This window comes from Paramisgurnus dabryanus, chromosome 1, assembly GCF_030506205.2.
Source record: "Paramisgurnus dabryanus chromosome 1, PD_genome_1.1, whole genome shotgun sequence".
Lineage (NCBI taxonomy): Eukaryota > Metazoa > Chordata > Actinopteri > Cypriniformes > Cobitidae > Paramisgurnus > Paramisgurnus dabryanus.
This window is the reverse complement of record NC_133337.1, coordinates 21,200,716-21,214,119: the sequence shown is the minus strand read 5'-3', so window position 1 is coordinate 21,214,119 and position 13,404 is coordinate 21,200,716. Positions and strand designations below refer to the sequence as shown.

At 39.5% G+C, this 13,404-nt stretch overlaps 2 protein-coding genes across 6 annotated transcripts in view; one reads left to right on the top strand and one right to left on the bottom strand.

The window, feature by feature from the left end:
* kmt2e (lysine (K)-specific methyltransferase 2E) overlaps positions 1–10,517 on the bottom strand; it is a 40,328-nt gene extending 29,811 nt beyond the window's left edge. For 3 of the 5 annotated variants that reach the window (XM_065269444.2, XM_065269448.2, XM_065269449.2), the window contains exon 1: positions 7,140–7,479. The gene's annotated coding sequence lies outside the window, so the exon portion shown is untranslated. Of the gene's footprint in view, positions 1–2,443; positions 7,098–7,139; positions 7,480–7,527 lie in introns of those variants that run through there. The other 2 variants (XM_065269445.2, XM_065269446.2) reach the window with 2 other exon arrangements.
* A 131-nt stretch (positions 10,518–10,648) lies between these two features.
* On the top strand, positions 10,649–12,187 carry ndufb2 (NADH:ubiquinone oxidoreductase subunit B2). The gene is made up of 4 exons (XM_065268661.2): positions 10,649–10,839; positions 11,342–11,486; positions 11,805–11,893; positions 12,049–12,187. Exons 1-3 carry the CDS (start codon positions 10,754–10,756, stop codon positions 11,874–11,876), a joined length of 303 nt encoding a protein of 100 aa, XP_065124733.1. The 5' UTR covers positions 10,649–10,753; the 3' UTR covers positions 11,877–11,893; positions 12,049–12,187.
* Positions 12,188–13,404: the final 1,217 nt, after the last annotated feature.

Below are 13,404 nucleotides of genomic sequence, written 5' to 3'. Positions count from 1 at the left end.
TATCCAATTTAGCCAGAACCGCTGTTTTCATCATAATAATCCTACCTCCAAATCTAATCCTTAACTTTTCGGCATTTGCTGTATCCCTTCTAGACAAAACCCACAGCGTCAGCTCGCAAAAAGCTACCGAAATGTCCGCTCTGCGAGACTGGCTGTCTAGAAATAAAGTCCTTTCTGGATTTGCGTTGTTCACTCATTTATAAATAAGTCTCCTAAAATATCATAATTTCCTCCATGGGTTTAGTTTCATGCACAAATAGATTTAAATCAACAGAGGATTATTAAGCTACGTTTCTGTTTTGAGAAATAATAATAAAATAAATAAGCCTATACGAAATATGTTGCACTTAAATAATTATTAAATTGACAAAACGAATAAAAAAGTATTTGAGTTTCTGTTCTTTTTTTGTGACGCGCTTTAAAACCAAACCAGCAGAAAGCACGTCATGTTTTTAATGATTATAAATAAGCACAAGGTTTTCTCCTTATTGTGAGTTTACACAAATAAAAATACATAATTTGAAGTTTCGAATGCTGTTTTACTTTTATCTTTATGACTATAAATTTAGGGTATTTTAAGCTGCAAGGTCATCACGCATATTATGTTCACCGGCGCATATCTACACCAACACAGCGCAGGGCTGCGAGAAAAGACATTATTAAACTTTTGATTTAACATATTACGAGTTTTTTGGACATTCATTTGGAATCACTGTACTCATATTATCAACTTATCGGGCCATTAGTTATTCAGTATAGGCTATAAGCGCAGCGCACTGCTGAGCGCTCAGCTGTCAGTCAATCGTCTGTGCTTTAGATCGACACTCACAAAGTTTCACATTAAATGATAAGATATTTGTCCAAAAACAAAAGGCTAAATACTGAATACTACTTATATGCGACTGCAAGACATTAATAGTCGAATCTGTTTGTAAGGAAACTTACATTATTCCCGTGGAAGAGAAGAACGTTGGTAATAGAAACTTGAGGCAGACGGTGAGACTGTTTTATCTGTTTTCAGACGAAACAGCAGGGTCGGGGTACCCGCGGGTGAACCGCATAATATTTGATCTAACGGGTGTAATAGGCTATTTGCGTGTCATTTGTGTTGTAGATGCAGGTCGGGACTCAATAGACAAGAGTAAAATGCGGGTCTAACATCCAAGACCAAAATTCGACTCGTTTTTAAATGTCCCGTGCTTATTTGTGTTTAAGATCTGTCTGAAGACCGGTAAAGGTTTATATTTAACTGCGCGATTTGCGGTGTGACCGGCTCGGGGTCACAGTCTTTATGTCAAATGGTACGGGTGTGAAATAATATTGCTGCTGATGTCGGATAACTGGTCGGTTGTTCTGTCAATCACAGCGGTGCGGATTATCAAACAGGACTGCATGACTTTGTAACAGCTCTGTACGCTAAACACGAGGACGAACTTGCAATGCAAACTACATTAAAACTACAATGAAATATCCGAACTACGTACGTAGCTGTGTAACGTTTTTTTAAGAAAATACAGTTTAGATCAAACATAGAAAAGCAATATGCTATAAATATAAGGAAAAGTAAATGACAGCGTGAAAATTATAAAAAAAATACATGTTAGTTTACTGTAGCCTATATTCTACATTACATTTTTTTTACATTTATAATCCTCATGGGCGCCCCCTGCCGCCACAGCTGAAAAAAATCCTAGAGGAAACACTGTCATGAATACCCTAACAACCACATTCCAAAATGCTTAAATACCTTTTAGAACCACACAACAATTTACAACCAGACTGTCCTAGCAACTAAAAATACACATATAACACCTTATATTACACACACACTGGCATGAAGTATCATTGCCCATCAATGTGTGAATGGGGAAATGCGTGCGTGGTAGAGCAAGGCCGAATCAGTCAGTCACAATAGTGCCAAGAGGCAAATAAACACTCCGACCCACTCAGACTTGATCATGTGATCGATTTCATGCCTGGCTCGCACCATTACACCACAAAAACACACGTTCGCAAAGGAGTAGGATAGGGTGCTGCACCCTGCCTGGCTGGTCTATGGGGCACCTGTCATGTAGGCAGGGCCCGTTGAGAGAGCTCGGTTACAGGCAGGCAGTAGCACAAAAACAGGTTACCTGAGCCTGCAGCTCCTCCCTGCACATCCTTCACGTGACCTTAAGGTATTAACAAGCCTCCCAGTGGAAGTAGCTTAGATCTACCACTATTCTCATTTAACCTAACCTAAGTTACAACTAACAAGAAATAGTAAAATTTAAAAAAATTAGGATCACCAGGAACACTTTAATTAAAGCAGCACATACATCTAGAGTAATGCAATCTGAATATATTGGCAATGGGTTAGTAATTAGCTTTGGACGAAATGTGTTTGTGTTCCAAGCATGTTTGTGCCCCGTTGTGCCCAATGCGATCATAGATGCATCATCACCTGAGACCGATTCTCTGCCACCTGCCGCTCCCTCGCTCTCATTCTAACCTCCATCTCTCCTGGGGCAGGAGGGGGGTGCTTACTTCTCCATCCCTATGTCAACACAGAGAGCAAACAGACACTGCCCATGGCCACACACACCATACTGCTTCGAGTCTCCCATGTGCAGCGAGGCAAACACACAGCACTGGGCAGGATACGAGTGTAACATGACAACCTGACATAGAATGACAGGCCGATAACTCCAGCTGATAGTTAACCGTTCATGCACATTGCATGTCTGACAATAAAAATGCACTTTTGTATACATTTAGGCAGAATTTAAGCAGTGAAAGCAGCTGCGGGAAGTGAATTATGAATTATGCTATATACGTCTTCCCTTTTTGTCAGTTATATATAGTTATTTATATATAAAACTTTCTGCATCCACAGCAATGCGGTTTAAGTACTCCTAAATTCCTCAAGTTCATTCACTGTTCGTCTATTCAATTCGACAGCAGTGTAGTTGATCTATGTTTGATGTAATACGTTAGAAACAAGGCAGGTTTGTGAATCAGAGAAGCTAGACGGAGGTGTGCGCTTTGTGCATGTGCGTAGGATGATGTTCTGTCTTTTTTTTACAGGTGCACAGCCTTATTGTGATGTTAAACCGCTATATGCTAGCGATTGGACGTCCGTGTACAGGAAACGTCTGTTAGAAAACCACAGCAGCATGCTCTGTATGGTCCGCTCATCTCATTAACGGGATGCAAGTTAATTGCTTTGCTTTTTCGTAAACAAAAAACTATGCTTTCACTAAGCAAGAAGCACTGATCCAACGAATGCTGACAAATACGCTTAAAGCATTTGTTGCAATCTTGAGGCTTAGCCGAACTGTCGGCTCCACAGCAACATGGCATCAAAAGGGGAAAAAAGGCCGAAGCATGTGGTTGGCAAATGTCTCAAACCATTAATTTAGGCACGGATGCCAAAGCACTACAGACAGCCTGTCTTACAATTCGCAAAGGCAGTCTGTACCGTATCATAGCTAAGGATGGAATTATATTCAATATACAAACACAAAAATTAAGAAAAACTGTCAGAGTAATGTTTTTATTAAAGAAAAACCTAATCAAACATGGCCATAGTGCCAAAATGTTACTGTGACAAGATACTAGGGGGGAAGCTACATGCTAGGCTAACGTTGTTCTGTGTAAAAGAAAAAATGTTTGGCTGTAACGTAACGTTATTCTCGGTGGCAGCATTTGTTTATATACATTACGTCACGCAGCACATACCTTTAGGATTTGCCATGTTTGGATGCTTATGTAGATAAGCAAAGCCACTGACCATTAATAATAATAATGCAACATCCGACATTGTTGATGGTATGTTTGGTGTTGTCACGTTCCATTAATCCCGACTACAGGCCAACTACAGTTTTTTAGGCAGAATCCATTATGAGTCGAAAAAAAAAATGATTAACAAGAAATGATGCCTTAGCTGGTTTTGCATCTAAACTCTTCATATAAAGACTTGTTTCCTCAGTTAAATATACAGACCCCAGCAAACTTTCACAACCATGCATCAAACAAGCCAGCATCTGGCACAGCTAATGGATGCATGGAGAGCTTGGGAGGGATGGTCTTTGTCAATGTCAAAGGGGAAATAATTGAGTCACAGCTGTTATCTCACAAGCTGACCCTTTAACTTAAACCTATTACACCTGCTCCACAAAAACGTACACCGAACCGATGTCTGTCTACTTTAAAACCAGACACATATAGTCATATAAACGTTAGCACATGAATGAGGCAGGATGACTTGACCCTCAGCTGATCCGTGGAGAATAACAGAAGCCCTTGATGATGTGCTATCAGTTCATGCATGAGCAGTCTCTGGTTTGCTTCCTATCAAAGGATCAAGATTGCCTTTTTGCAGCATCATCGTCTATTCATTACGCACTAGACCCATGTTTACCCCATCAAACTGCTCTGATGAATAACCACATTCTTCTCTGGACCTGTAAACTCCCCGCTGACCAGAGGGAGGGAGCAGTAATCATGAGAGAAATATGACACAACCTTGTGGGTTGTGCTCTTTTTGATACTGCAGTAAACTCAACTGCATCCTCACATAAAACACAAGAACTCTTATTGTTCAGGTTGTTGTTACCCGACATGCTTGTTGTCGAGTATGCGATTGAGAAACATCTCATTTCCTGTTATTTCTTTAGGTGAGGCAAGCAAGACACCGACTGTGCTCTCGACTGTTTTTCAAAGCATATGCTTCATAGTAACTCATTTTCCAGGTAAACCGCTCACAAAAGAATGCAACTGTGCAAACTGATAAAAATTGACTTTTCAACTTGAAAAAGTATAAAGACTAAAGATGAAACAGATTAGCCATTTCTGAATGAGCCTAAGCCACAAACATGAGTGCTGGGTAATAAATATCCCATTGCTCTTTCCAGAATAGTCTGCATGTTTATTCTTTTACGTAACTTCAACATGACACCTTGCCAATGCCAGTCTCCCGTTTATCACACTAACAGCCCTTTAATCTCATTCCAAAAGACTTGCATTATCTATTAACCTCTATAAATATACACTTTGGAAAGGGGTGTGTCTTGTGTGCCAAATCACAGTAACTAAAACAAATATTTAAATATTACGGTTTATATTACTATTAAATCGCGCTTTATGAATGAGCTGAGATTTGTGTGATGTGCATCAGATGCTGTTGCACATTCGTTTTGTGTTCCACCAGGTTTTGCAACATTGGTAGAAACCCAACACAAGCACATAGTGAAGCGCGTGAGATAAACGCGTTCAGTGAAAAGCAATGGACGGACGCAAAACTATAATGAAATTTGGAGAAACCCAGCACTGTATTTTTGTGTGGCGTGTTGTGCACTTGCCTGTGGGTGAGTGTGTTGGCGCTGCAGTGTGTGCGAGTTTATCAAGGGGTGTGGAGGGCTTTCATTACCACAACACCAACTCATCCGCCATTTTCACAAAGCTTCAGAGAGGAAATGCTGCGCTCGAAGACTCCCTGAAATTTGACGGAAAGCGGCCAAGATAAAGAGAAATCGACATTTTCGCACATACTTAAGTATTTACTAATGAAATGCGATTGTTTTATCTTGAGGGAAGATGTTCTCGACGTTTCTGCGTAGCTAGCAAATCTGACTAGCCAGCATCGAATAACGTCAAAATAAACAAGAATGTCTGAGAGGAAAAGTGGATTTAAACGGCTGTATTTAGCGTTTGAACAACTTAATAATCAGTTAGCGAATGTATAAAGTCAATCCAAACGCGTTGCGTCGAGTTATTCAACGACATTCAGACGAAGCGCTATTTGGTGAAGCTAACTGCTTAGCCTGCTATGCTAGTGCGCATCGATGTGAAGGACCCAAGCGTTTAATTTCCCTCTCTAATGCACCTCAAAACCCGTATAAATCAATTCTCTAACTATAATAGTCCATTATGTGCCCCTCTAAACGTAAAAACACGTCGAGTGGACTTGTTATCTGTAAATTAAATAACTGCGCAGCTCGCTGGTAAAGCAGCGCGGTTCTGGTTTAGTTTGAGTAGCAGCTAAAGCAGCTCTGACTACATGAACCGAACCCCCTCCCCCACGCCTGCAGCATTCATTATCAACACACAACAACACAAAAAACACAAGGTTTAGTAATAAGTCGATCACTAAATAGCGATCATCTACAAGGTCCTGGTGAAAGTATTACAGTATGCTGCTAAGCGCCCTTCATATTCTGAGCCACCTTAAACCTTGACCAAAAATAGTAGATCAAAATAACGTAAAACATTTTAGAGGGGGCATAAATGAAGCTAAACACCAGTCAATATTCTTTAAAGTGGCTGAATTTGGGTTGTAAGTGGACATCGTGAATAGTTAGCTAGAGTTGAGCTGTGTAAACAAAAGCCCTGTTGTTGGTGTTGGTCAGAAGCTCTGTCAGAAAGCACAACGGGCAATTTTTAACATGTTAACACCTATTATTTCCTAAAATGTACATTAAAGACACGTGTAAATAGTCGTAAACGTATAACGTTATCTATCCAATACTGTAGACAAGTGGTGGGAGTAACATATTGTGGGAAGTAACCACGACTTTCCTAAAAATAAAATGCCATCAGCCCTGCAGGATTTGTTGCACATTTGAACAGCCACATCCCATGATGTAAAGAGATTGTTAAAGTCTTCATCTGCTGCTTTCTTAGTTGGCTAACTTGCTAGCATTTCTACAGCGACTGCTGCTAAGGCTAGCAGCTTTACAACGCAAGAGAAACGACACCGAGTTTCCGCTACGTCCGACGCTGTCGCGTGCAGCCTATTTAAATGTTAACATCATAAACAGCGTTATAACTTAAGATCTGTGCTTTTGTTTAGTATTAAATGGTGGGTGTGAGCTAGCTAGCCACCTTAGCTGCTAAATTAAGTCATAACACACACACACCGCCACTACAAACCAGATGAGATTTACACATTAAAGAAATGGTTGACAAAGGCACGAATTGTTGTGATTACATCGAATTTTCAAATTAACTACATAAAGCTAATTACAGTCACAGTTTTAGCATCCACATTAGGATAGGACCCTCGTCAGCAAGTCAGTTAGCCAACCAGATGAACTGCTGGCATTAAACAACCCTCTGATCAACAAACGGATAGCTGTATGATTTCGGCAGGTACTTACCGTTAATGTCCACTGTAATAACGTTGAATAAAAACACGGGGGACTCGGGTGAGACCCCGCCGCCTGATCTACCACACAACCAAAACAATACTTCGCTCTCCACTGCGGATGTGTAACAAAGCTTTTCAAAAGGCTACAAGTTGCACTACTCAATGTTTTTATTTCGCTTCGCACGTCCTGTGGTCTTTTAATCCAAACACATAGTTTTAATGTGTTTAAACACGATAAATTTGCCCCTATCTGTGCCGACAGTTAGAAACTGGATCCCTTCAATCCTGTCTCTTTTCCCTGTGCAAAAATGGCGGCCCTGGCAGAAGTGCCGTGACTCCGCCTCCCCCCACTCACTCCCGCCCGAGTCTCTGTCACTGCGCGCTCCGCCTCTACATACCGCGGGGTTTCCCAGCGCAGAACCTCAGGGGCACGGGCATGAGAGAGAGTTCATCCACGGCAAACGGGAGCGCGCATTCCTCTCATCATACAGTCCAAACATAGGAGTCTGCGTCCCACTGTGGAGAAGTCAACTTCAAGGCTTGGCCCAGTGTAATGAATACCTAAAGAGGGAAAGCAGCAATGGACAAATACATTCTTTGGGGATTAAGATTACAGCAAGATACAATTTGAGAAACCCAAGAAACAAGTTGATGTTTACATTTCTCTGATAAAATGTGAGTGGTGCTCGTCAATGCAAAACTCTCTGTTATGATCCTCTTGAAGTTGCTAGGGGGGTGAGTGGTTGTTAGCACGTTGTTGTGCCGTTGCTAGGGCTTTTCGTGTGGTTACTTCCTGACATCGAATGAGCCAATTTCTTTATCTCTGATATTTCAGTCCCCAAATACGTTTATGGGACATTAGATGGGATAGTTTTGGTTCCTTTCATCATACGCCAAGCAAAAGTCGTAACCATATAATACAAGCACGTATCTTCAACAAGCAGCACAATTTAACATAAGTCATTAATAATTTCTGTTAATAATCTATGTGAACAACATACTTAAAAACAACCAATAAAACTTTTACAAATCTGCAAGTCGTCCAAAAAGGCTGCAAAATCTTTATTATCAGCCCTTTACTACATGGTCTTTCTTTTTATAGGCAACAAAATATTTAAAACGTAATAAATAAGAGTTGCTAAAACGAAGCAGGATCCAGCCTACGCGATGACCTACTATGGTTGAATCTAGACACCTTCTTGCAAAGCCTAAAACAATGGCCGCAAATCTGTTATGTAACTTAACCATTTACACAAGCGCTGATGAATTCTGTTCAAGGGTGAGATGGCCACAAGTACAGATGTAAACATCTGGATAGAAATTGTAACATTTACACTAGCTGTTGAGTTCACCCTTATACGTAGTTTTGTACTCATGCCTACTTTTAGTTCTGTTCTATGCAGCCTATCTCACATTTCTAATAATGCAGATATAAATATATAGTTAGTTAATACGATATGTTGTACTTGTAATAAACTAAAGTTGCTCTTCGGCCAGGCGGCTTCATCCAAACTCCCCAACCTAGATAGAATAACCACCCCCCACACTGAACTGGATCTAAACCGCATCCTCGTGCGCATGCGCAGTTTGTAATATAAAACTAACGCCTAGGTGCTGAAGACATGCAACGCAGAGTGGAGAAACACAAGAGACAAAGCCGATAACTGCGATGTGATCCGTCCATGACCGAGCAGAGCTAAAAGGGAAACGAAACTCGATGTAGTTTAATTTAGCCGTTTTGTCGTACAGGATTGATTACACCATTTAATCATCTTCGTGTTTTAACATTCAGGACGTTGATGTTTAAAATGGATATTCAAACGAACTACATCTGACCAAAATTGGAGCTAGGGTATTCTTTTCGTGTCGCTACTGTATTTCTGTGGAGCGACCAAAATGGCGATTTTCACCGCTCTCCCCCCGCTCTTGTCTTCATGAATGAATGACAATGCCCTAGTCCAATAGTACTCTAATTGTCCAGTTTTCACGGCTCTGATTGGCCGCTGATGACATCATTCGACTTCCATATGTGGGCGGGCACTGTACTGAGCTGCGAGGGGAGAGCGGCGCACCCGGAGATCTGACAGAGTTTACGGACGACAGTACGGCGCCATTAACGCCAAATCTGGTTACAGTTGGTCATACTTAAAACCAAATGGACCTCTGAAAGACGGCATTTTAGAAGAACAGGTTTTACGGAGCTGGCTATGCAAATAATTCGTTTGTTTCGCATCGCAAAAACGCAAGAAGATGGCGTCGACGCACCTCGTTCCCAACACTGCACAAAGCGCTCACTGGGCGGGGTCAGGTTCATGCCAGAAAAATATCATTGCCGAAAAATGGACCGAGCTCCTTAAAAGTACGTCATCAGCAGTGGGGTTTAAAATAAGTGCTGACGACTAAAACTATAATGGGGGTTGCTTCAAACATCGGAATATTGGAGATAATCTAACCGGATGCAGATAATTTTTTTAGACGCCCATTTGAAACATGCTTTGATTTAAAAAAACGTTTCCAATTTACAAGATGTAATTAACATTTCTTTATTGCACTTGGTGGGGTTTTAATAATGTATGTTTTCTGTAAAATACGCACAAAGTATGACGTCACCGCAACAGCCGCATATTTGGACCGCAACAAAAGATTTCGGCTAAGGGGGCATTTCCTGTTTTGGTGATCTCAGGAAACGAATCGAGTACAGAAAACATATCATAGGTTTCGTATCGGCTTCATGCAAAAGAAATGTTTCTTCTGTTTTTAGAAGTAATGTGTGTGCGACATTGATACACAACCAGTGTTTGGCATGAAACGCAGTTCGCCATGATTGCGTTGACAAAGCCGCCATGTTGTCGATCCCGCTCTGCTCTAGGGATGGTGATTAGTAAATGGCGTATTGGAGCATATTCTGTGTGAGGCGTTTAGTGTGTCGTCCGTCAAATACAAACCTAAAGAAAAAAAGCAAACACAAAAATTCTTGTTGTACATGGCATGAGAGGAACTAAGGTGACCTTCTATTTAAGTAATATATTACTTTTCCCAAATACACAATACACTAGCAGCTGTTATGTACGGTGAAAGTAAACACTGCCAACTGTAGACAAACGCATGCTCAGTCAAAACTCACCTTATAGTAGTTTTTAACTGGAGTATAAACATATTGTGGTGGTATACTGGAAGTATGTTTTTGTACTTGTAAACGTGTTTGTTTGTGCCAAATAAAGATCTCTAAATATGACTTCTCTTTTGTGTCATGAGTCAGTCAGTTTTCAACAAATTTAACCCTGAATTGATTCAATTACATTACCCAATTTCTTTCTGTAAAGATTACTTTTCTTTTCTTACCTTTATGTATTTTATATTCATGTATTTGTATATTACATTATTTAGATTTATTAATCTTTTTCCGACAGTTCACAAATGAAATCTGTAGTACACGATGTGTACTTTGGTACCCTCTAGCGAATAGACAGCGAATAGCGGTCTATCGTCTTTTTTATTTGACCAATCACAGCGCTCGTTATTAGCACGTCATAGAAACAGCCGCTGTAAAGGTGACTTTTGCCTGTCTGCTTACCACGGTCCATACACAAAAAATATAAAATAAAAAGTGTAACAAATATAAGCATGTCTTGTCTCAGGAGGACAGCGGGTGTCCTCCGGGCCGGTCTGCAGCTTTTCAGACGTGGACCTCAGCAGATGACCGTCAGAAAGTGAGTGTTTATTATCTGAAGGCTAGCAAGCTTAGCATCCTGCTTTGAATTTGATATTACATGTTTATAGTTTCAAAAATACCCATTGAGAAGGTGAGAGATGCCTAGACTAAACTAGTGTATAAGCTAACGTTACCTTTACGAAAAACTACAATTAAAGTTCCGCACACTGACTATTAGATGGTAATGCATGGTATTCAGTTTAGTATTTTAAAAGGCCATACACCGCGCTAGCGTGTTACTTCAAATACTACTTCATGTTATTGCTATGGTGTGTGTCTAACCAAGTAAATAAACCATGATAGTAACGTTATAGTTAACTGCCTTTGGATGACACATACAGTATAATGTATGTAACAAGTTGCATATTAAGGTAGTATTTAATATCTTAAATATTGTAAGGCGATGTCAAAGTTTTTAGTAATCAGATTTAATTGAATATGGTTTTGCATTATTATAAAACACTAAACTCTTATAACCAGTGTCCTGTCTTGTGTTTCAGGGCAGGAGGAGGCCCTCACATTGAAGCTCAGTACAGACAACCTCCTCAGATCACAAAGAACCAGAAGTTTCAGGCAGAGATCCTAAGTGGTGCCATGTGGTTCTGGATCCTGTGGCACTCCTGGCATGATCCAGATGCCGTACTGGTGAGTTGAAACTGCTTCTCAGCATATGGACAAGTCAAAATGTTATTAGGGATTCAGTTGATAATAATTCGTATTAATATTACATATTCATATTGCGGTAGATATTAAAACGCCAATCTTCAGAATGGAGTACTTGTTTAATTTGCCGTTTATTTGACTCTCTAAATTGAATATCAATACACACAATTTGCTCTCATTTTAGTTATTGTATACTTCAGAAATTATAGTATATAAATATTCTATTACACTACATACACTTTTTTTTTTAAGTTATCTAGCTGACTACTACAATCTCTTAAACTTTTGTGTTTATCATAGGGTCACTTTCCATGGCCTGACACCTCTGCATGGACAGATGAGGAGCTGGGAATCCCTCCTGATGATGAGTAGACTCACAGCAGACCAATGTACATATACATTTAATTTAGTTCTTCAAGTGATTTATGTACTAGAGGAAATGCATGTGTGTATTATTCAGTGCACATTACTTGGTGCATTGCCAAAGGATGTATGCAAACTTTGTGACCAATGACTGCTTTTTCTCTCTATTTTGCATTTGCAGATGTGCACCAGATACGTGATCACAAACCTGCACACTCTTTGTAAAGGAAACGGATTGTTGCTGTTATGTGTATGGACTTATTATCAAGTCTAATTGTAAACAGTTGCGTATAAAATAAAAAAGCCAAACCAGTAAATAAGTCTTGAATGTTTATCAGTAGAACAGTGTTTTTATCATCTAACATCTGGTAAAGGGAACGGGAAAACAGTGTGATCTACAAAACATTTCCCTCATCATAATATTTACATTGCATTGGAGAAAATCAAAAACATCCAAAACTTTCAAAGAGAACTCAGGAAACGCTAAAGAGGAACAGAACACGGAATCCGAAAACACAGTGACGTTAACTCTCAAGTCTATACCACAGCTGGAAATGCAATAACTTTATAAATACTGTACAATTAATGCATCAATGCAAAGGAAACCAGATCTACTGATCATTTATGATTGAGACATGCTGTTTGCCTTCAGAAATACACATTTTAGAAACATTTTTGTTTTTTTAAAAGGGTGCATTAAGGTTCATGTGTGGAACAGAGGAATATTTTGTTACAAAACACATGTAGATGAAAACAACTCAAAACTAACAAAGCCTGAGTTTAATCATTTATCCAATTCAAGTCCTCAAAATCCAAAATAGTGCATTTCGAACCAACGCACCTCTTCCAAAACAGCGGCGCTATTCTATTCGAAAACTCTCACAAACTCACAATTATATTTGACACGGTACAGTGGGGAAAACTGTCTTGGTCTTAAATGTACACAAAATAGACCAACAAAAAGCACAATAAATGAATATATATATATACTGTTGGCAGATTTGTTGGGAGGCGAGTACAAAACATCGTGAGATTGTATGACAGTGCTGGTGATGAATTCAAAAGATGTCATCTGTTAGTTGTTCCCTGAGAAAACAAATCATAGCCTCTCCTCGAAAATCCCACCCAAGCACCACAATATTTTTTTTCCCCACTTTTGTTCCATTTCAATAGGTTATAAAGACAACAAAACAAAATCTATTTTTTTTAAAGCTAAATTTGACAAAGTCAAATGAATTTGTGTTTACTACAAAATCTGTAAAGGTGAACTTGAAAGTTCGTTAATCATTCAAAATTGTACTCCTATTTACAAACATATCAAATGTAAAGAAAACCAATAAACCTTAAATCGCAATAGAACTCCTTATATCTTTGAAATTAATAAATAAAGTCATCCAGTCAAAAAATATTTCAAACAAGCTACACAGAACATAAATTAAGCAGAATAAGCTATAGATCATTGTCAATCACATGGCAAGCATATTCAGCCCTTGCAAACCACATCACAAAGTATTTCAAAAAGCTGCACTGTAAGATG